The sequence below is a fragment of the Mytilus galloprovincialis genome, chromosome 1, assembly GCF_965363235.1.
Source record: "Mytilus galloprovincialis chromosome 1, xbMytGall1.hap1.1, whole genome shotgun sequence".
NCBI classification, from domain to species: Eukaryota; Metazoa; Mollusca; class Bivalvia; order Mytilida; family Mytilidae; genus Mytilus; species Mytilus galloprovincialis.
In genome coordinates, this window is record NC_134838.1 from 61984052 (window position 1) to 62010122 (window position 26071).

A 26071-nucleotide genomic window follows, 5' to 3' on the forward strand; every position below is an offset into this window, starting at 1 on the left:
ATGACGTATATAAGTGACAGAAACATTGATTTACTCATTCGATTTATGTGTTTGAGCTTTTGATTTTGCCATTTGCTTGTGGACTTTTTGTTTAGAACTATGTTACTTTCCTCGGCGTTGTGTAATTTTGTAATTTTACTTTTTTTACAGATTTTAAAAATATAGTTCTTCAAAATACTCATCTAAGGTTCTCAACTGTTTCATAAAATTGTATAAGGTTAAGACTTTATAACGTTTCATTAAATAGGTATACGGTTAAACACCTTATAACGTCTACTTCAAGTATCTAAAAGATAATAAGATAGAACTGAATTAACCCGGTTAAGTTGAGAATCTAAGGAGTAATGCTCCATTATTATATGTTTGATTTTTTTCACATGTTAATTGTCATCTTAAAAGTATACATGAGTCATTTCAGTAGTGTAAATTTATAAAATTTGTGTGATTTTATACATTAGTGGAGGCTCCACATTTACAATTAATGGTGATGGTTTCAATAACGTTGGACAGATAACTGTCGAAAGAGTGGTAAGTGATTTCTAATTTACCCCTTATTGTATACTCTTTTATAAATTAAGAAAACACATTTTTTATTTTGTCTAGCATAATGTCATAATATTATAGTAGATTCATGGTATACCGCCATCTTTGATTGTACAATCGCAGTACACAATCGGCAAGTTCTTAGTCTAAATTTACAAATTTGTACATAGATGTGCAATTTATTGGAAAAACTTTAATTTGCATAAAGGAAAGTAAGAGATTAATTGCACTAACTAAAATGATTTAACAAATTCCAAAACACTCGTGTTTTTAGAATCAATTTTTCAAATTAGCCATTCAAGGTGAGAAAACACTTACTAAAAAAAATATAATGTTATGATTTGAATATTCTATTGATTTACTAATAGCATGGAAACAAGTTCGGTGATATTTTTTTTCTTTTTCATTTTCTTAAAGCAAATCATAAAATCTATAAAGCGTTTTTTATGACAATCTATTCTTATTTGTGTAATTGTGTACGACTTGTAGCTTGACACATAGCACGGTGACCCATACTTTTATTATATTTGTTTTTAAAAAGCATAGTAAAATCATTATTTTGTTAAATCATCAAAACAAATCTATAAGAGAAAATGTATACAAATGATCCACCTTATATTAAAATTCCACATACGGTGGATCATATGTATACATTTCCTCTAATAGACTCATCAGTGACGCTTATATCAAAAAATTTATAAAGTCAAACAAGTAATCTCTGAATTACATAATGACTCTAATTGTTATCAAAGGTACCACGATTATAATTTAATATGCCAGACGTGCGTTTCGTCTACACAAGACTCATCAGTGACGCTCAGATCAAAATAGTTATAAAGCCAAACAAGTACAAAGTTGAAAAGCAATGAGGACCCAAAATTCCAAAATGTTTTGCCAAGTACGTCTAAGGTAAATAAAACTCATCATAGATACCAGGACTAAATTTTGTATATTCGCCAGACGCGCGTTTCGTCTACAAAAGACTCATCAGTGACGCTCGAATCCAAAAAAGTTTTTAAAAAAAATTAAAAAAAAGCCAAATAAAGTACAAAGTTGAAGAGCGTTGAGATCCAAAATTCCTTAAAGTGTTACCAAATACAGCTAAAGTAATCTATGCCTGAGGTAGAAAAGCCTTATTATTTCAAAAAATTCTAAATTTTGTAAACAGTTAATTTATAACTATAACTATATCAATGATAATTCATGTCAACACAAATAATCTATTCCTGTAATAAGAAAATCCTTAGTTTTTCGAAAATTCTAAAAACAGGAAATTTATAAAAATGACCATATAATTGTCTAAACAACTGGAAATATGCATTCCCTATTGTAATTAAGGTGGTCACCGCCAAATCTCGAAGACTGCTAAATGTGATCCTTTTCATTGCATACTGTACTACCCGTGTAATTTTGACAGGCTGTTTATAAATTATATAAACGTGTACCGTGAGAAAATTCTTATTTGTGCAATAAACCAATAAAGTTCATTTGATATGATTCGACACGCCCTTTCGATTTGTTCGAGTTGAAATCTTTTAAACATGGCATTCATGTTCAACTGACATTGATAAAACACAAATTTGGAAAGAAAAAACGTAGTTTTTTTTTACTGTAGTTTCGAGCACAGTTTGCTCCTGCTTTTCAACGTATGCTCATTAACTTAGACTTCTTTGGTAGCTTTCAGTGAAATTCAGCTTGTTTTTTTTTTAAATGTAGTAAATAATTGGTTTTACTTGCTTGACAATATTTTTGTAAGAACAAGAAACAATAAGTATTCGAACATTTAGGCAAACACAGCTCTCTCATCTATAATTTTGATATAAAAAAACTTGTTAGGAAGCAATGGATTAACATAGTTCAAATTATACAGCCATATTGTTATGTAACATCCCTTTAATCAATTGTCTGCATCTCAAAGTCTCCTTCGCACGTTCAACAACTTCCTCACATGAAAAAGATCAACCACAAGTTATATGAACTTGATAAGTAATTTTCATAGACATATACCTTATTTAGTCATTCAATCGTCGCAAATTGAATGAAACCATGTTTAAAGAGAGGGTTGCAAAGCGAAAAAATCCATATCTGTACTTTCATTTTCCTGTATTTTTAGGATGACCCTTGTGAAGTACCTTCTGATAAGCAAGCTGTTTGCCAAACACCTGAAAAATTACCAAATCAGCAAAATGTCCAAACTGTTATTGTTAATTTTGACGGAATAGCACGTGCTTTTGAAATTAATTATGTTGATGATCCTTCTTTCGAAAGATTCGATGGTGTGATTAAGTATGACAAGGAATCTTCCATTACAATCAAGGTACGTTAAACAAAATCACGTATCAACATAAACAGTTTCATAAATTAATAAAGAGTTCCTGAGTATTATTTGACTCTTGAAATAATAACATGTTATTTTTTTTAATTATTAAAGTAAACTGATTTTGAATCATTCGTAATCAAGTTAGACTATCAAAGAAATGTGTATTCCTCGGTTTTGGTTTTTGACCCGGATTTGTTTCAGTTTAAACGATTTATGACTATTGAAAGGCGGTATAGTACTTTTGCCTTTATTGTTATGAACCTATTTCTATTTTGAATCCCCTCTTTAGATATAAGACTGCGGAGTATTAGAAGGTGAAACATTTTTTTCTTATTTCAAATGTATAGCCATTTTTAAGGGCATACGATACAGTTACAGGGGAGGTAATGACGTTGCTAACGTAAAATGTTATTTTCGCGACGTCAAACTGTGACATATCGGGAAAAGATGCATTTTTTGACTGATTTTTATCATTCAAACTGATTTAATTTGAAAACGATTGCATTGACCCCCATTCTTCAAACCAACATTTTGTTTCATTTGGCACGGAGATTATGTGGACCAAATTTTATAAAACTGTAAATAGTGCATTTTTTTTTAATTTTGATAAATATACAGCAAAAAATTACGTTTTTTTCTCAATTTATGACCATTTGATAAATATGAGTTATTTCTGAACAAAAAATGCATAAATTTTTAGAATACTTATAAAATACAGAAATTACAAATTATTTAACAAAAAACAATTTGTGCTTATCTTTTAAAACAAAAAAGTTATGTCTTTCTTTCGAAAAGGAAAATACGGCGACAAATCCGAATTTTGAGCAAATACACAAAATTTCGACCTAAATTAACTCAAAAAGTAGCACATGAAGGTATAATTTTTATTAAATATTTGACTTAATCAGGTAAGAAATAGCCTATATGCAAATTTTGATCAACTTGTAAATACGGGATCAAAACTGTATCGTATGCCCTTAAACATTGATACAAATACATATGAAAACATTATAGTCCTCATCTACTCAGTAGTCTGTGCTTCCGGATTAACATGATTTATATCACACCTTTTTTCTAATTTTCTGATGATAATTATATCGAAAATATAAGTCCCCCTCCCACTCCTTAGTAAAATTTGACCTGAAATCAATTTTGCGATACTTAATGACTTTTCAAGATTTATTCAAAATTTTTCAAGGTTCAACTACTAGAACATATATGCTGTCCTTCATACCCCCCACAGAAACAAAACCAACATTTCTACAAGAAGGTGACATTTTATCGGAAGTTTCCAAATGCTAGTATATAAAGTCTAATTTAATGTCACAAAACCTCTTCTTCTTTTTGATTTCAATTTACGGGATTTGTGTTTAAATCAAAACAATTTCATATCAAGAAACGTACTTATTTTTGTAATGCTATGTTTCCATTTTGATTTGTCCTTATAGGGTAAAAATATTTTAAATGGAGCTAGATTTGACGATTACAACATACTAGTTGGTTTGGATGGAAAATGCCTCATCTCTGAAATATCTGACATAACAATGGATTTTATTAAATGTGTTCCACCAAAAAACGTTCCTCGAACAAATAAGTCAGATGTAAATACAGTTCATGTTATTGTAAGTATAAATGAAAATAGTCTTTTCAATGTTTGACAATTGTCTATATTAACTAAGAAAGATCATTAGAAATCTACCTTTTCGGATCTCAATTGTTCATGCAATATTTCTAGAAATAGTTTAGTAATCCATTACTTTTTTATGGCCCCGCAACGAAGTTGTCGTTGCCATATAGATTTACCCTTGTCCGTAGTTCCGTCATTCCGAAATTCTGTCATACCGTCATTCTGAAATTCTGTCATACCGTCATTCTGAAATTCCGTCATTCTGTCATTCCGTCATTCCGTCATTCCACAACAAACCATTATACGGATTTTTTTTCTAAACGCCTTCAAATATTGGGCTGAATTTTGGTATTTGAGTTAACCGTGATGAGTTACAGATCAAGTTTAAGTTTCGTTCCGCTCCACTAATTTTTGTCGAAATTACGGGCTTTGGACTATGATAAATTGTTGAAAATCACAGTTATACGGACTTTGTTTCTAAACGCTTTCAGATATTGGGCTGAATTTTGGTATGTGAGTTACTCATGATGAGTTACATATCAAGTTTAAGTTTTGTTCCTTAACCCTTGACAAAAGTAAGGGTTAAAACTTTTTAAAAATTGTTGAAAATCACGTTTATAAGGACTTTTTTTCTAAACGCCTCCAGATTTTGAGCTGATTTTTTATTTATATGAGACTACCATCATGTTTTTGTCCACATGTGTTTTTGAAATTTCAGATTTTTCAACTTTTTGAGACGGGGCTTATTGTGTCGCTTTGATACATCTAGTTCTTCCTATATTAATAAATTATAAGTAAATTGTATTTTATTACCTACCATATCAACAGCGAAACAAATCTAATAAACAATTGACTCCATCCGTCAGTTACTCTGTCAAAATGGATTTCTATGAAAAGAAATGAGTTCATGTTTAATCTGCAACTATTATAATATGGTGGTAGCATGAAAACTGTTTTTGTTAATTTTCCATGTAACTACAATCATTTAGCCGATAGTTTGAAATTAAAAATACTCGTTCTGCATTGAACATTTGCAAGAGAACAGTTGAATTGTTGAAATGCTTATAGATTCAAATTAAACCACTTATTTATTGTAAAGCGAAATATTTGTGTCTATTATTAAAGGGAATATTTTTTTTATATCTAATGTGAAGCAATCTCAACCGTTGACACAGGTCTAGAAGGATGTTGCATAAGTTATGAAAGTTTTACAGGTTGAAGTTGGTAGAATAGAGGTTTATATTGGTGACTTGCAGTACCAAGAAGACGTCCAAGTATTGGCAATTATAGTTGGTGTTTTGGCTGCAGCATTGGTTATTGCTGTTGTAATCGGTATATTGTCTGTTGTGGTTTTAAGAAAGAAAAAAAGAAAAGCCATAAAGGAATTCAAAATGGAATTAATGACACGTGAAGAAATGGTGCGAAAAGCTAGCAGAGAAGGTATTGATAATATTAATTATGTAAAAGGGAAATTGGCAATGGTAAATTAGGCCTAAAAATGTGTATTTGTTTTCACATCCGTTGATCAACTGTAAAGTATTCAAAAGTGGTAGATCAAGTGCAAACACTTTAAATGTCTACATTGCAAATACATACAAACTAATAGTTATCAAAGGTACCAGGATTATAATTTAGTACGCCAGACGCGCGTTTCGTCTGTAAATACGGATTTTTCTAATGCTTAATATTCTAATATAGTAGTTCTTAAACAATGATGGTCCATTTAAAACTTTCGAAGAGAGCCGACTGTCATGAAATAATTGTAAACAAAACATTGCTTTGTAAAAATAATCAAGTACACATTTAGCAGATGATATAAAAACAGATGTGGTATGATTGCCAATGAGACAACTATTCATAAGAGGCAAAAAAATGAACAACTATAGGTTACCATACGGCCTTCAACAATAAGCAAAGCCGATACTTTATTCCAAAGTTTACGTTACGTATCGAGATTGCCCCGATATTATGTAAATTCAAGTTGAAGAAATTTCTGAGATAATTTGATTGGTGAACTCAAGGTTTTATTTGCATTCATTGTGTTTATGTATCCTAATAAACATGTACATGTTTCATTCAATAAGTACAAAGATGTAAAAATAACCCTGTCCTGTGTTTTAACGATGGTAGCATCAGTCTATGAGACTTACCACAGGACTGTCACTTGTCGAAATGCGCATCTTGTGCAGGAAAATTGGTACCGTTAATCTTATTACAATGAAGGAAAACAACTGATTTCTCTAGAATGTCAATATATATAAAAACTTTCTGAAATACCTCAGTGTGAAGCATTCATGTTTCTTGTCCGGTTGCGTGTGTCTCACTTTTGTGCTGGCGCTATTTTTGTTCTATTTAAATCCAATAAGTTATGTTCATTTAAAAAAAGGTAAATGTAGGTCAAATCAAAGTAAGAACCATTGATAAAAATTAACAAACCCACAACCAGATGAAAGTCTTTAAACTTCTTCACAAACCTGTGTTACTACTCAAACACCATTATGAGCTAAAAGAGAAATCAGGTGTTCTAGGCGGTTTACAGTTCCCTCTACCAGTGACATGCAGATTGTTAGATAAGGTTTTGAAGACTTGAAATGGACACTTATATGCTTACAATATATGTTTCAAAAACAACGTGAAATTTCATATCAAATTATAAGCAACACAAACTAGGGATGGCCTCTTGTGATATGGACTGATAGCAGTTGCTTATGATAAAAATATAATAAAGAAGAAAAGATGATGGTGTGACCACGATTTTTTTCTAATTAACAACCATTAAAATTTTTATTTCACAATCAACCACCAAAACAAGATACATCATTTTGATGTTATTTACTGGTAAAATCGACACATAATTCAATAAGAGATATGCAAAATGTCCAAATGAACTCAGATGCCTTAATTCTATGTATTACAATACAATAAAGCCTTTGTATGTGGTCGATAGGCAGTTATATCGAAACAAGAAAAGCATATTGACTGAGGACGAAGTCCTTGGTCGATATAACATAATATTGACCTCAACCAACGGTACAATTGTTATCAACAACTATTGCGGATTTTTCATGAAGAACGGAAATTGGGAATATTTAGAATTTCGTTTTAGTCACATGTTGGAATAGTATGCCCTGTGCAATATGCTGTTGTGACTTCCAAAAATCTCATCACAACAGTATTGGTGTGCAAATTTAATTAGTAATATTCGATAAATAATGTTAAGAAATAATGAAACGTTGTACTTTGTAAGTTTGATTTAAACTTATCATCCCCAAAACTGCATATGTTGACAAGCTGTGGTATTTGACCAAGAAGCACTTGGAACATTTCTTAACGATTTTTAAAAAATTCTGAATTGTATTATTGTTTTACTTTCAAATATTTTCTATTTCTTTGTTAGAATTTGCAGATGCTCAGATGACAATGAGAAGTATCAAATCTGACCTTTTCACCTCAAAGGTACCATTTTGTGACTACCAGACGTATGTTTTTCGTCAGCTCTTTCCAAACCAAGATATAACAATCAATCCTTTACTTCAGAATTTAGAGGTAACTTTCACCAGTTGTTTTATATTTAATCATTTTCAAGTTACATTTTTCTAAAAAAATAATATTTTTTTGTTTTTAAAGCTTTTTGGCATTGACAACACACTGTTTATAGACACCAGGATTTAATTATGTACACAAGACGTGCCTACAAAAGTTTAATCAGGCAGTTACGTTTGATTATATTGAGTAAAACAAGAAAAAATTAGACTGCTTTATCACAGCACCAACTTTATATATGAAGAGTTCATGCAATCGGGTGTTTTTATTTTGAATTATTCAAAATAGATTATAAATTTTGAAGATCAGTGTGAAAAGTCGCCTCTATTTACAAATACGGCTTGTAAATGCACACATGCAAATATTGAAAATATGTTTCTCGTCATTTAGATATCAGATAAAAGAAATGACGGAATTAAGACTGCAATGGACAATTTGGAAATTTTGTTGTCGAATAAACATTTTCTGACGTCATTAGTCCAGACACTTGACCGCCCAAATATTCTGACAATTCAAGAAAAGTAAGTAAAATTAATTGCTTTCAATATTTACAACCACAAAAAATGACAAAACAATGTAAAAAATGTAAAAAAGATAATAGAATTATTCCTAAATTTATCAAATAAAGCAACATCATCCAAGCAAACAACATACATATACAGTAATATGTGGTCTTCAGAATACCACAATTGTACCTTTTGAAAAAAAGGATTTCAAAATCATCAAATAAGGAAAACGAAACTTGCTGCAATACGGCATGGTCGAAAATGATTATTTCAGTAAAAATGTAAAAAAGATAATAGAGTAAAACCTAAAGAATTAATCATAAATTTATCAAATAAAGCAACATCATTCAAGCAAACACCATACATATACAGTAATATGTGGTCATCAGAATACCACAATTTTACCCCTTGAAAAAAAAGGATTTCAAATCATCAAATAAGGAAAACGAAACTTGCTGCAATACGGCATGTTCGAAAATGATTATTTCAGTAAAATGTTTTAGATGATGCTTAAACACATATTCTCATCTAATGCTACCACATTTTTCGCTGTGTTGCAGACCCATTAATGACCATTGTTTTTTGAGTTGACGTTATTGAGCTGAAAATTTGTTTCAAATATGTTTGTCTGATTTTAACAATAAAAGATTTTAATCAAGTTTTTTCTGTTCTTTGGTCGGCTGGATGTTCTTTGGCTCGCTCTCATGTCCATTCTTAAATCTATATATCAAATAGTAATTTTAGATCACATTCAACATAATGATAGTATTATGACATTTCAACTGAAATTTCTAAATGGAAGCTATCATAATACGTTATTGTGTTCAATTATCAAAAATCTACATAATTTAGGAATTCTGCTAAATTTAGCATTTCAGAACCAATTATTGCCTCTTTTAAACCTCTTCCTTTACAATTTCGATACTCATGCCAATATAATTATATTAAATGCATATCGATGCAACAGCGCCTTGGTGGAGGGTTTACATTTCTGTTTACTTTCACTTATAAGCCATTTTTATTTAATATCAATTAGTGTTCATAATTTCATATTCTTCGTTCTCAATCACATTATTATTCTGTAATGTTGTTTTCAAATTAATTACTTTTTTACATACTATTCTCTATCTGTAAACTGGACAAGACCACATGGGAAAGGAATATCATTAAAACTAATAATGATTTGTCATTTCAGAGCACATTTTTCATCAGTTCTGATAATTTCACTGATGGGAAATATGAGACTCTTCTTCGAGTAAGTATACATTGAATACGAAGTAGTTTTCCGAAACCATCTATTTTACTTTTTGTGTATAATACAAATCTTTCAAATACGATTATCATTTAGTTATAAGCATGTGATAAAGATGTAATAGGAAAAAATACTAACACAACATGCAGGCAGCTGCTTGGACGGGAATTTATCATGTTGTGACAATTGTTTTCGATTGTTCCATTGAAGAGACAGTGAACAATACAAATGATTTGTGAATAGATATACGACTTCAATTTTCATCATTAAGAATGTGTTTATTCTCAAAGTCGCTGACAATTGATAAATAGACGTTTTGAAAACTTGAATTTGTAACCACTAAAACAAGGACGTCTTTTTTAAAGTTTTAACTCTCAAAAAAACAATTGAAAAGGTGCACACTTTGAGCAGACATTTAAGGATTGACTGCTATATTTTTTTCTGTCTATGAAGAAATAACATAAAAAATTTGGTGCACACTGAATAACGCGCGTATCGGGTTATCTAACAGTGTGCACCACATATTTTATGTTATTTCGAATAGACAGAAAAAATATTAAAGTCATTTCTTATAATTTAATTCTAAATTCCATTTAAAACCGTAGAAAACCATGACAAAACGTTGATGACGTCACGGTCACATGACTAAATTATGTTTATGGGCTGATAACAAAATAACGTCAGCCAATCAGAAGACGTGTTACATCCAAAATTAAATTATAATAATATGTGTTCTTGTCTTAAACTCTCTTTTTTATATAAACTTACAAAACTTAATTTTGCAGTTTGATAGATTGTCTGATGGTAGATATGATCCGTTCAGCTTCTAAAAAACAGCAAAAAGTTTTATTTAGAAGGTAAGTAGAATACTCTAGATCATATGACTTGAAATACAAATGTGAGCTGTCTATCTGGCATGGGGTCTAACGTCAATTCTAACATGACGTCCTCCAAACGCTTTGAGTACACACACAAAATGTGAATATATTGTTTGGGTATTCCGATCGTACTCCCACTTCATATGTTTTTTTATGAATGAGCTACTCGACGTCATAGAACAATGACGTCAGATTATTAGGATTTTACGGGAAAATACACGCTCGTAAAACCGAAAATCATCAAGGAAACTTAAACAAAAAGTAAAATCACAAAAATACTAAACTTAGAGGAAAATCAATAAAAATGTATAAGTACCGAGCCACGTCAAACGGATATCACATAAAACCATTCAACAGTAAAAGTAATATTAATAATAGAACAAAGACAAATGAAAAAACTATAAAACACGTTGTTAAGATGATAAACAACATCAGTACGCAGAATCTATACATCAAGACCATCGTGTATTATTTGTACAAACTATGCTAAAATGTGTTATATAAGTCATTTTTTTGTATACATATAAGAGATATCAGTAAAATAGTCTTTTCGATTCATCAAACCTATCTAAATATGTTATTGCAAATAGTTTAAGCATGTCACTTATTCCGATGACCCAAATAACAATGTTAATATTGATCAAGAGGAAACTGTATTGAAAACAGTACAAAACAAAATTGTCAAAAACTCTGACATAATAAAATCTTCAGATACAACAAATGTGAAGGAATCCCAATTACTTCAAACATTAGAACAGTCAACACAAGTGAATGATTCAACATTAAACACTTCAATACAGTCACCCGACTCAATTTCTATCCTAGAAGACAACTGTGTCAAAGCCATTGACAAAATTGAAACAGTATTAATAAAGAATGTTAATGAAAAACTTTCTGTAGTAATAAAAACTCACACAATGGCATTAGAAGAGCAATCAATCATGCTAAAGCAATGTATGGCTGAAATTCAAAACAAGCAGGTTAATGCTACATTAGAAAAAAAGGGTCAAACAAGTTTAGAATCAGAAAACGTTAAATTAAAGAGTAGGATTGATGCTTCACAATTAAAGATAGAAACATTAAACAACAGCATACAACATTTAAGATCAGACTACGAATTAAAGTTAGAAATGTCAAAATCTGAAATAAGTCATCTCAGACAAGATAATCAAAATCTTAAAGTCAAACTCAGTGGAACTCAGAACGACTGTCAAGCCGAAATTGACCACCTTCGTTATATCATTAAAAGTAAGAATGAAGAAATAGAACGGCTTGAAGGGACAGCGAAGGCACTTAGAGAAACAATTGACCAACAGCAAGACGCAATTATATCCATAAAGATGCAATCACTACCTCAAAGAAGCTATGATTCTTATGATAATTTCCAAAATGTAGCTTCTACATCAAAAGCTAAGGATGTAAATAAATCCCCAAATAAGGTGGAAACAATTCCTAAAAACAAGAACCTCGATACGGTGAATAAACCAAAGTCAGATGTCAATCAGAAACCTAAAGTCATTATTGTGGGAACCTCTAATACAAGTCGTTTAAACACAAATTTCTTATCCAAGAATTTCACCACAACTAAATACACAGCTTTCCACTTAGAAGACACAGCAAAAACTATAGAGGAACTCAAATTATCTCCAGCACCTAATGTTATTGTATTACATTCATTGACAAACAGTTTAAAGGATAACTCAGCAGATAATTGTGTTACAAAATTGGACAACATTGTTCAAACTACCAATAAAAAGTGGCTTTCTTGCAAAGTTGTGATCTCGCTTGCCACCGTTAGAAAAGACAAAGACACTTATAACAACCAAGTGCACTTAGTCAATGCCCTTGTGAGGAATCATTTTATAAAATACAATTTCGTCTCTCTATGCGACAACGACAACCTAGCAACAAGAGGAAAACCTATTGATAGGTTTATAAAAGACGACGGCTTCCATTTAACAGATCAAGGTGTTGCCCGTCTCGCATCAAACATTAAGCGGTCATGTGAAGAAATACTTAACTGTCAACCATCGACGAAGAGTTCCAAAAAACCTTACAATTATAACAACCAAAGATACGGCTACTATTATGGAGACTATTGGGGTGACAGATGGAACTAAGTTGACCTTTTGCCTTTATGTTGATTTTTTATTTTATTTTTGCAAAAACTGTCATAAAATAGTAAATTGACCCATACAAATCAAGTGGTTGATTACTAAATTTTGTACACTGTCTCATTTTTAGTACAAATATCTTACTTTTGTAAATTCTCAAAAAAAAAAAACACTCACTTTTTGAGTTATCTGTGCCTATAGAAAATTTTGTTTTCATTTAGAGTACATAGAAAGTCTAAGCTTTAATTTGAATTTGTTTGTTTTTTTTGGTTTTGCCTTCTGTTTTGTTTTTAGTATTTGTTAAAAAAAAAATTAGAAAGTTTGAATATCTTTTACTCCAAATAACTTAATATTTAAGACCAAACAAGTATTATAAAAAGTTAAATATACACTTGATATACAGCAGTTTGTGTTGTCTAGACACCCTGTAGCAATAGAACATTGTTTATCTATAACTGCTCAATTTTATTGTAAGAGCATTACCTTATATTTTTATTTGTATTTTAACATCTTGTTATTATGTGTCATAGTAAAGCTAATAGATCTGTTCCATCAAGATCTCAAGGTAATGCATGTAATTCTAGTAAACCAAAATTAAAGAAAGATCTTAAATTTTGCTTCTGGAATGTTGGAGGCATAGTGCATGGTGGTATGAACAAATTGGACGATGATATGTTTCTGTCCGAGATCAAAGCATATGATATTATTCTCCTAGCGGAAACACACATAGGGTATAATACCCCCCTCTCTATAGATGGTTATAAATACTACCCTGTTTGTCGACCCATTTCTGGCAACGGTAGATATTTTGGAGGGTTAGCTATATTTATCAAACAGGCCCTAAAGCCTCATATTTCTTTGCTAGTGAACTCACAAAAAGACTTTCAGTGGATGAAATTTGATAAATCTTATTTTAACTTTAATCATGATTTATATTTATGCTTGGCATATGATCCACCAGCCCAATCCATTTATACTAAAAATCTGTCCACTGATATACTTCAGCTGTTAGAAAAGGACATATTACATTTTAAGTCTAAGGGTGATGTCCTACTTTGTGGGGATTTTAATGCACGTTGTGGTAATCTATTAGACTTTGTGTCCTCGGACAGTACAGATCATCTTCCAATTAGTAATGATAATTATCCAGTTGATTTCAATTTAAATGTTAGAAACAGCAGAGATACAACAGTCGATACTAGAGGTAAAGAGCTGATTGAATTATGCCTGGGGAACCAAATTCGTTTGTTAAACGGTAGAACTTTGGGTGATTCTTTAGGTAAATATACATGCTATAATCACATGGGTACCAGTGTTGTCGATTATTTACTGGCTTCAGATAGTTTGATGCAAAACATTTTGTATTTTAATGTTTCAACTTTTAACCCAACTTTAAGTGACTGTCACTGTAAATTATCATGGAAAATTCTTAGCCATCATTTCCTTGATATAATTCCACAGCCGAATTCTAAAGTCATGGGTAGTAAATTCAAATGGCAGGAAAACTCCCCTCAGGCCTTTCAATCAGCTCTGCAAGATAAAGACAGCAAAAATCTTATTTCACATTTTGATACCAGCTCTGATATTAATGAGCTGGCTGTGAAGCTTAATGAAATTTTATTAACAGCCTCTAAAAAATGTTTGAGGCGTCCCTCTCCACCGAAAAAATCTTCAAGAAAAATATACACAAATAAAAAGTTTTTTGATATAGACCTTATAAAAATGAGAAAGAATGTTGTATCTTTTGCTGAATTATATTCTAAGTATCCAAATGACCCTTACATTCATGGTAGATTCTATAAATTGTTGAGACAATATAATAAAAGTAGAAAGTATAAAAAAAGAAAATTTCGAGAAGACATTTTAAATCAGTTAGATAATCTAGAGTGTAATAATCCTCAGGTCTACTGGGATTTGGTTAGAAAACTCAAGGAATCCGATAGTTGTGATCCCTCAGAAAATATTGCTGCTGATATTTGGTTAGATCATTTTAAGTCACTTAATTCTTTAGATAATAGATTCAAAAAGCGTAATGAATATATAGAAAAATTAGTCGAAAGCATTGAGAAACACTCGACTTCTTCTAAACTTGATTTTGCAATAACTGATACCGAAATACTTAAAGCTATATCACAGCTGAAAAACAATAAAGCTTGTGGCTTAGATTTTATAACTAATGAAATGCTAAAGGCAAGTGCCAATAGTTTAGTTCCATGTTATAGAAAATTATTTAATTTATGTCTTAATACAGGAAAATATCCCGAATGCTGGGCTGAAGGATACACTCTACCCCTTTTTAAGTCAGGGGACCCAACTGATCCCTCAAACTACAGAGGCATCTCAATTACATGTGCAATTGGTAAACTTTTTAATACAATCTTAAATGATAGACTTGACAAATATTTATTACAAAACAGTCTAATTACTGAGTTTCAAATTTGGCTTTGTTAAAAAGTCCAGAACATCTGATCATATGTTTTTGCTTAAAAATCTGATTGACTCGGTACTTTCCACAGGTAAAAAATTGTATGCCTGTTTTATAGATTTTAAAAAGGCGTTTGATTCAGTCATACATAGTGGTATTATATATAAGCTATTACAGATGGGATTAGGAGGAAATTTTTACAACATTATAAAGAACATGTACAATGTTAGCTCAACTTGTGTCAAAGCTGGGAAATTTTTAACTGACTCTTTTAGAGTTAAATTAGGGGTTCGACAAGGTGATAACCTAAGCCCTAATCTTTTCAAAATTTTTATAAATGACTTTCCATCATATATTGATAATGTTGATGATGATCTGATTTTGGGTGATACTAATATTAATTGTTTAATGTATGCTGATGATATTGTTTTGCTCTCTACCACATCATATGGTCTTCAATCTAAGTTAAAAAATGTTGATAAGTTTTGCTCTGACTGGTGCTTAAACATAAACACCAATAAAACAAAAATTTTAGTATTTAATAAGCAAGGTAGACTTATCAATGAAAAATTTACTCTTCAGCAAGTTGAACTGGAATGTGTACAGCACTACAAGTATTTAGGCCTTATATTTTCGGCTTCAGGAGTCTTCTCTCATGCAAGACAGGAATTGTACAAAAAGAGTCTAAAAGGCTATTATAAATTATGCAAAGATGTTATTCGTTCACATCCAAAAATTACTACCAGTCTACATCTATTTGATCACATGATCAAACCTATTTCTTTATATTCCTCTGAAATTTGGGGTACATTTAACCCAAAGAGTAGTAAATTTAGAAATGATATAGTCTTAGATAAAATTTATTCAGATCTTGAACCAGATAGATTACACATGAAAATAACAAAATTTATTTTGGGTGTAAACAGAAAGAGCAGCAATTTTGCTGTACTCTCTGAACTAGGTAGATTTCCTATTTATATTAGTATTGTGAAAAATCTACTGAATTATTATTTTAGAATTGAAAATATGCCTGAGGACTCTTTATTATATAAAGCCTTACAAACCTCTAAAGATTTAGATGATAAAAATCACAATAGTTGGTATAGCAGTGTCAGACACTTATGTAAAATTATTGACCTGCCTAGTAACTTCATTAATTTTAGTAAATACAAATTCAGAAAATGTTTACTTAATTGTTTAAAAGTATCCTATGGCAAATCTTGGGAAAATGCTTATAGCCAAAATAGCCAAGGAAAACTAAGAACATATTGTCAGTTTAAAACATCATTTTGTAAAGAAAATTATTTAAATATCTTGAAAAATTTTGATTTGAGAAAAGCTATCACAAAATTCAGGATTTCATCTCATAGACTTAAAATTGAAACTGGGAGATATTCCAAATTAGAAGTTCATCAAAGAATTTGTGATAAATGCGATTTGAATAAAGTGGAAGATGAACTTCATTTCCTTATAGAATGTCCTGTATACTCTAAGGATAGAGACATGTTATTTGATCTGATATTTAAAGAATGTAAAAATTTTTACTCCTTGGATATGGTCAATAAATTTATTTGGCTATTAAACTGTGAGTCTATTAATATTTTAAAACAACTTGGCTATTTCTTATCAAAACACCTGCCTTGAGTAAACATTTATAATATAACACTGGGATACTGTAAGTAATATTTAAAATGTCTAACTTTTTAAAGCATACTGTTTTGTTGTTTTGCTTTATTGTATTTGTAATTGTTTGTAACTATATATTGTCATGAATGTATATGCACTATGCCCCTTGAGGGTACCTCTTATGGAAATAAAAGATATTCTATTCTATTCTATTCTTATTCAGTTTTCTCTATTCTTTTACGCTAATTTAATAGTGCGTTTATTTATGGGAACGGCAAATAACGCTTCACCTAGAGCGCTTCGATCCAAAAGAATTGCCGTATTTGTCCTGTTAGAATCGAAATATTTCGTGGGACTTGAATATATCGTGATTTTACCTTGGGTTGTCCCGTTATGCCGATATTTTACCCCTCGCTATGGCTCAGGGTGAAATATTTGTCATGAAGGGCCAACCCGTGGTAAAATCACGATATATTCAAGCTCCTATGAATTATTTCTTAATTTAAATGTATATAAATGTACATGTATAAAACTACACGAATACCGAGTCTGGACATGTGTATATGTAACAAATTGATTGCGGTGACATATATACTGAAGCATAACTGACCATTTCCTTCCATAGAAAACAGTTCAAAAATTGATGAAAAGCTTTCTCGTAGAATGAGTGTTGTCAATGTTTGAACTATCACCAAACATGACATTGGTGCATGGTAGATTTGAAATTGCTTAAATGTACTTTTTACAAATATGACATAATATATTGAATTCTGAAGCGTACAATTAGTTTTATTCATTTATGTAAATGGTTCCCAATATATTATGCTTTATATTAAACATTTGTCTCAAATGTTTCTAATTGATTGAAAAGATATAATGAGATCATATATGCCCATTCCAGTTTCAAAAATTTTGAGGATGACGTTACAGCCATGTATTGTATATTATGTTCAGAGTGATATCAAATCACTTATAGTTGAATACTAAATCTTACTAATTCGGACGTTTTGTTACCGAGCATAAACTGTACGGTACGAAGACTCTTCCTCTATGTTCCTGACTTCAAGCCCGATCTCTTTTGACAATGTTTGGCCTCAAGATGGTTCAGATAAATGGATACATTTTGAAAACATAAATAGAGTATTTAAACTTGTATGAGCTAGAAATTGCCAATCCCCCATTTAAACAAACATGTCAGTTGAACAATAAGGCTTGAAGGAGGTCTAGTTATCAAATTTGAAAAAAATAAAATTGTTGGACATTGTTTAATACGTATTCTTTTCAAATAAAAATGATGCAATAATATCAAGTACATAGAATATATATGTATGATGTAATCATGATTTGCTAGTTTGAAATATCGTTATTTTACAGGTTTGAATCTATCACCCTGAGATTGATGGCAAACTGGTTACAGATAGGACTTTATGGACAGTTAACGGTAATTGTTGTCTAACCTTCATAAACAAATTATACAGGGAACAAATTCTGATTCTTAAAAACACAATATTACATACTGTGTTACTTACGAAACGTTGTTTTATATATGACAAATGTATGATACATATAAAGTATTAACTGGACAATAATCATATGCAATATTTTAAACATCTGGAGTGTTCTAATGCTCTTGATGACAAAATCTGGCAATGCATGCGCATAGTATTTAATGATAATCATAAAAGACGAAAGAGTTAATGAATTCTGGCTATGACAAATTACATGCAAATGTTCACCTTTAAAAACTCACCAAGGACATCAGGCTTATATGTATAATTTTAAACGCAGACGCACACAATCAGAAGTCAGCACTTCTGTCTTGACATGAATTGAATTATCATTGATTTGGTTATAGTTATAAATTAACTGTTTATAAAACTTTTGGAGTTCTAAGGCTACATCAGGAATAGATTACCTTAACTGTATTTGCCAAAACGTTTAGGAATGTTTTGTCTTCAGTACTCTTCGACTTCCTTTTTTTGCCTTTTTAACTTTATAATTCGAGCCTCTTTAATGAGTCTTTTGTAGACGAAACGCGAATCTGGCGCAAATACAAATTTTCAATTCGGGTATCTATGATGAGTTTATTTGTATACATTAGATACGTCAGTTGCGTTTAAATTAACTATATTACACATTTTATCCCATATTAGAGCCTGATTTCGTCAGTATACGTCATAAGGCATTACGATCACATGGTTTTGTAGTTTACTCTCGGAAAAATTCACAGTGATAAACTGTGGAAAAAACTGTGTGCATGAGAATTTAAGGTGGAAACCTATATTTCGATTTGATATAGAAAAAATCTGCTCTCTTGTCGGTTCGTGTGTCTTTGACATATTGCCCATGTCATTCTCGATTTAATTTAAGCATTACATTAAAAATGATGCATACAAAATAGCAAACCTTATTTGTTAAATTATTCATTATGTAACAGGATTATTATATTGAATAATTACAGTCAAATTGTGGAATGCAACTGTTTATGCTCTACAAAGCAGTGCAGACAATTGTTGAAATGGCCCCAATAGATGCTCTCACTTCGAATTCAAAGAACACAATCGCGGAGGAAAAACTACTTAAAATGAGGATTGAGCATCAATCTATTGTAAGATATTCGAAAATAGATGTATAACATGATTTTTTTATTATAGAATATGACAATTCAAATCTGACTAAATTTTAATTTGAAATATTTTGATCTATTAAAAAAAAGTAAAACATCATTTCACTTTTGAACCTATAAATGTTTATCGTTTTTGTTGTAAATATGCTTTTATTCAGATTTTAGGATAAACAATAATACTAATTTCTGTTGAATAAACAATATCACGAACTCTATTTATTGAATGGAAAATTATGTTTTGTAAAATGTTTTTGTTAATATTACTATAAATATGTGTTTTTTTTAGTCATTGCAAATAGATTTGAATGGAAATAGTGACAAGCATTATGCTGTGAAAGTTCTTGACTGTGATACAATATCACAGGTGAAACAGAAATGTTGTGAACAGATTTTTAAAAATAAACCTGCTTCGGAAATACCAAACAATGATGAAATTTCTTTAGGTAAGTAGTTCTTGTAATGAAACAATAAAGTGCATTTACATGTATTTAAACATATGTGCAGAAAAACGGTTTCTTAACTTTTTGTGCAAATATGAGTTTAATTTTTGACAAATTTGGACCACCTAGGACAGGTCACTTTATCAAATTACTTTTTATGCCGCACCTACGATAGTAGATGGGCATTATGTTTTCTTGTCTGTACGTCCGTCCGTCTGTTCGTTTGTACGTCCGTTCGTCCCGCTTCAGGTTAAAGTTTTTGGTCAAGGTAGTTTTTGATGAAGCTGAAGTCCAATCAACTTGAAACTTAGTACACTTGTTGCTTATGATATGATCTTTTTAATTTAAAAGCCAAATTAGACTTTTGATCCCAATTCCACGGTCCAATGAACATAAAAAATGAAAGTGGGAGTTTCAGGTTAAAGTTTTTGGTCAAGGTAGTTTTTGATGAAGTTGAAATCCAGTTTTTGGTTATTATTTTGAATATTATTATAGATAGAGATAAACTGTAAACATCATAATGTTCAGCACAGTATGATCTATAATCAACATGACCAAAATGGTCAGTTGACTCCTTAAGGAGTTTTTGCCCTTTATAGTCATTTTTTTACCAATTTTTCGTAAATTTTTGTTATCTTCTACAAAAATCTTCTCCTCTGAAACTACTGGGGCAAATTTGATCAAACTTAGCCACAATCATTATTAGGGTATCTAGTTTAAAAAATGTGTGCTGTGACTCGGCCGATCTACCAAGATGACCGCCATGGCTAAAAATAGAACATAGGTGTAAAATGCAGTTTTTGGCTTATAACTCAAAAACCAATGCATTTATAGCAAATCTGACTGTAGCTGAAATTGTTTATCAGGTCAAGATCTATCTGCCCTGGAATTTTTAGATTGATTGGATAACCGGGTGTTAGGTTGCTGACCCTGAATTGGTAATTTTAAGGAAATTTTGTTGTTTTTTGTTATTATCTTGAATTTTATTGTAGATAGAGCTAAACTGTAAACGGCAATAATGTACAGCAAAGTAAGACCTAAAAATAAGTCAACGTGAGCAAAATGGTCAATTGACCCCATAAGGAAATATTGCCCTTTATAGTCAATTTTTAACAATTTTCATTAAATTTGTAAATTTTCACTTACATTTTCCACTGAAACTCCTGGGCCAAGTTCATTATAGATAGAGATAATTGTAAGTAGCATGAAGGTTTAGTTAAGTAAGATCTACAAACACATCACCATCACCAAAACACAATTGTGTCATGAATCCATCTGTGTCCTTTGTTTAATATTCTCATAGACCAAGGTGAGCGACACAGGCTCTTCAGAGCCTCAAGTTTTATTTGTCTTTTTTGGCACATCGTTATCAGTTCAATTTTTACTTTATTAAAGTTAGCAACAAAAGGGAAGATACTAAGGATCTAATAAAAGAATTAAAAGACAAAAGAAACAGACAACGCCATGGCGTTAGATAAAAGAAACTAATTGACAAACAATAATAACTAAAACACAAGAAAGCAAACTAAACTTGAGCAGCTCGAGACCCGGGTTTGACCTAAGATAATCAGGAAGGATCAGCAGTTTCTGTTTCATTTAAACGAAACGTCATGTTTCACATTACAATTATCAATATTTTAGAGTGGCAAGAAGGGAGAGCTGGAAAACTTACACTCAATGATATTGACAACACAAGTGAACGAAACAATGGATTGGTATGTCTTAATACCTTAAAACATTATATGGTTAAAGACAACAGTAGAATGGCCCTGATGTATAAGCAACATGACGACCGCACAGATAATGGTAAATATGTATATTAAAAATTGGCAAAATTCTTTGACGTTATTTTATGAACTTGCTTTTATACTATTTTTATCTTTTATCGTCAAGTTCTTATATTAAACTTCGATCTTTATGTTAGTTATACCTGAAAAATAGGCAATAAAGTTCGAACGGTTTGATTGTTGTCCAGACCTTCATCTAAAATTAAGTTAAACATGTTCAATAAACACATCATGTTACCAGGATCGAAATTGTTACGCCAGAAGCGCGTTAAGTTCATGAAAGACTCATCAGTGACGCTCGAATTAAAAATAATATAAAGCTTTGTTACATTTGTCAATAGATAAAAATCAGCTAAATAAGTTTAAAGATCGGTTGTTTGATGATTGGCTTATCTCTTTCCCTTTTCATTGCAAAAGGGGCCGTAAATTTGGATCACAACACAGGTATTTTAGTAAACATTTTTTTTCAATATAACCAGAGAATCCGACAGCGTTCAAAGAAGAAAGTCTCGTGTCAGAGGATATTACTTTACTCATGCCGGAAGACGTCGAATGCTCAGAACTAGAAGGTGAAAAGTGGCACCTGGTATGTTCATTTATAAAATATTTCTCAAATATTTTATTCTTATTCTTCAAATTGATGTTCCACAAATAAATAAATTTTGTGTGGGTCGCAAATAAGAGCTTCAGAAACATATATGCTTGAAATATAAATCGTTCATCCTTTATTCAATTTACATGTCTTATACATGATTTATACTGCCATCGGTCATTATCATAATAAACATTATCCCGTTGGATTAAAAAAGAGAGTTAATTTTTGAAATTTCTCAAGTGTATAATCAATCATAAATAGAAAACCATTTTATATATTTCAATACAAATATAACCCTTCGATAATACCATTGCCTTTGATATAGTTAGTGCAAGCTCTCAACGTAAATTTCAAAGACAATTATAAACATTAAATCGACTATGTAATGATTATACCATTTCATTAGAAGTCAAGCAAAAAGGAATTTTAATATTATATTATGTTCTTTTACACATGTATTTCATTAATTTACTTATATTTTAAAAAATATAATTCTTCTTTGAAATGTGCAGGAAACAAATTTGGTAAGTAAATCATTAACATAAATACCCTTTATTCGCTGGACAAATGTTGAAGGTTAGAATAATGTCATTATTTAATTTCCTGTAAATCCGAATCAACTTTGATGGCAGGTTGTTAGTTCACAGACCGACAATTTCGGGTATTTCTTTTCAGTTTTAAAATGTAACTTTCAATATTCAAAAATGTTCATGCTCAGGGGTCCAAATTGGTGCTGGTCTGGTGGTACTGAGACAAGTAGAATTTGCGCTGGACCAGTAGATTTTATGATAAAAATCACTGAGTGCATCGCAATGTTGTATTGTTTACAAAAAAAATTACCTACGAAATCAATTACATGGCACTGGGGGTACTAAATAAAACAATTTCTCGGGTGAAAATCCTTCACAACAACACAAAGACAATAACAATCAAAACTTAGGAGTAAACCAGGACTCACAAAACCAAAAGACATTACATCAACAGTTATAAAAAAAAATAAGAAACAACACGAACTCCACTAAACCCCGGGAGTGAAATCAGGTGCTCCGGAAGGGTAAGCATTTTCTACACCGTATACGGCACCCGTCGTGTACTCTCTTTGTTCCGTTCGGTAATGATGGAAGATTATTATGACTAAGGAAGAATATCAGATATGATTTCTGACACACTTTTGTCATAATGGCCAATCAGCTCATGATGGCGACCGTAAAATTTCTTGAGTGATGTGGAAATTTTTGGAAGGAGTTAAACAGCCAGACAAAACAAAATTATGACATTCAAAGGAAAGATTGGAAATTGACAAAAGGAAACGTAAATATCAAAAATCCAGGGGGAAAGATCACAAACAGTTAGATTATATAGGCGATCGCAATTCAATGAATTGTATAACATGTGAACAATTTGCAGTGACAGACCTAGATAAGAAATGTAATTTTGTAACGGGATCTTCAACAGTTACTTTTAAAGTTAGATTCTGTACTTGCTCATAAACAATCAGAACAGCACAAAAAATCTACAAGAATAAAAGAGAGGAAAGCACTTTCTTGTCAAGCATATGTAAAAGAAAGCATGAAAATAAAAGTAAACATCTTTCATTTATATAATTTACTGCTTGTCAAATTAATGTCATTTTTACAGGACCAGTAGGTTTGGAGCCGGACCAGTAGATTTTCAGTCCACTTGTTCGGCTGGCCAGTACACAAAAAAGCTTAAATTCGACCAACGTTCATGCTTCACATATTTCTTTTCTTTCGTCACTGATCCATTTGATTTATACTTAACAAAAGCATAAACGGTACTATTATTTCTGCACCAAATTCGAATTCTACAGATAATTTCTCCTCAGTGATGCTCGAGGTCCATACAGAAGAAAATCAAATCATGTCAATTGAAGCAAAAGAAGACAAGTCATCGAAATGTATTAATCAGAATACTATATTATGCCTATTGTTAATGGACCCTGCAATATAAGATCTTCACAATCATGATAATAATTTTTTAACAGCATTTCTTATAAAAAAAAAGCAGCATATTTTGTCCTGCTGGATACATTATTTATCTTCAAAAAGATATGCCTAATAAAATGAATAATGTTCAGCTGTTTTTAATCGCTTTTAACACGATCTTAATGTTTTAAAAATGTATGCCGTTGTTCTTATCCTTGAAGTATTTTACAATCAAAGTCGTACAAAGATTTTGATACATTGAAGTATTCCTTGCTGTGCGATATCAAACATACGAAATATTACCCAACATTGCCCCGTGTAAGTATGTATATGAAGTGATTGTTGCAGTAAATATGTTGACCATTAGACGCTATAACAATATACAAATGTCCAGCAATTAGACGCTTTAACAATATACAAATTTCCAGCAGTGTATAAGCGGAACCATCATGTAATATCATACATAATTGTTAATGTTTAACCTGTTTTATATTGTGTGGCTCTATGTTAAAAATAGATCAATCTTACATCAATTAGACGAATAAAAGACTACACTATAGAAAAACGACAATACGAATAGGAAACAAAAACTCAAAACACTTAACAGAAAACTAATGAGCGGGCAACACGTTTGCTTAAAACAACTGGGCAGGATTCAGAATAAAAAAGGATAGGTAGTTCCTGGTTCCCTTTAACTATTAATTGCGGTGGTTGTGGAATGCAACCACAATACTTTCTCATCTGCCTTGAACATGTTGAAATTTGGTGTGCTGTTATCTCTTTTATCTTTACAAAACGTATATATGTCATTACAAATAATGAATGTTCTAGTCAAACGTACCAGCTGGACAATCTAATACAGATGCAGACTTTGGTGATATATTCCTGAATAGATTATTTCTTACAAAGGTAAATACAGCGTTAACTATTCAAAATATCATTCAGTTTTGTGTTTTAACCGGATCCATAATAAACTTTAAAATCTATCAACTAGTTTATATTATGTGTATTTGCATTCATTATTCATATTTTTCCAGGGAATATCGTGTTTCTTTTTATTTTTAACTTAGCCTTAGAATATGGTTTGAATTAAGAAAGTACTATCTCAATAACTTGAATGTGCGGGTTTGTCAGAAGAAAAGTGGAAAGGGGAAGTTTATCTAATGAAAGTTTATCTTTAATTTATGACATTCAATATTGCAGAAAGATCATCTTCTTAAGACAGTGTCCCTTCAATAACCTGGTTGATCGAAGCTTGTCAAGTGGTTGATGCATTTTGAGCTCCATGATTTCTTCTCATGGCAGGGTCAAACTCAAATAATCTAAACGAAACAGCTTCCTATGCACCACTTGCATGATTTGTTAGAACTGGGTCAATAAATCGTTCATTTTTTTTTTTTCATAAATGAAAACTTAACCAATACCTTTTAAGCATGTTTAATTCAAAGCAAATGACCAAAGATAATTGCAAAATATGGCTCTTTTTGTTTGTTTCAGCTGCTACTTTTGGACTGCATTGATACTACTTTTGAGAGTTTAATAGATCCACAATCATTATCAATACCAATTCGATATTTCATCAGTATGTTGGATAGACTTGGAAAAACCTATGGAGTAGAACAAGATGTTCTGCAGTCATGGAAAAACGAATGGTGAGTGAGTGGCTTTTTATCATATGTATTTAATATTTCGTTCGTAAGGGTACTTACTCATCTAGTCATTAGAAAAAAATGTTCATTTTTGCAGTTATTTTATTTTTCTGCTTTATATCTATGTCAAAATTTATGCCTTCTTACATTTTTCTTTTTTTTTATGTTTATTGCTATTCCTAATCTTATTCAAT

General features: G+C 31.0%; 2 protein-coding genes across 2 annotated transcripts in view; both read left to right on the top strand.

Annotated features, from left to right (window-relative positions):
* Window positions 1-25884, top strand: LOC143059663 (plexin-B1-like). The gene is made up of 16 exons (XM_076233238.1): window positions 1-5; window positions 459-528; window positions 2657-2860; window positions 4312-4485; window positions 5705-5930; window positions 7888-8036; window positions 8424-8554; window positions 9735-9794; window positions 10577-10648; window positions 18209-18275; window positions 19296-19442; window positions 19747-19903; window positions 21542-21706; window positions 22167-22273; window positions 25060-25137; window positions 25726-25884. Exons 1-16 carry the CDS (start codon window positions 1-3, stop codon window positions 25882-25884), a joined length of 1971 nt encoding a protein of 656 aa, XP_076089353.1.
* Window positions 1-26071, top strand: part of LOC143080626 (plexin-A2-like) — a 137934-nt gene that overhangs the window by 108099 nt on the left and 3764 nt on the right. The window lies entirely within an intron of this gene.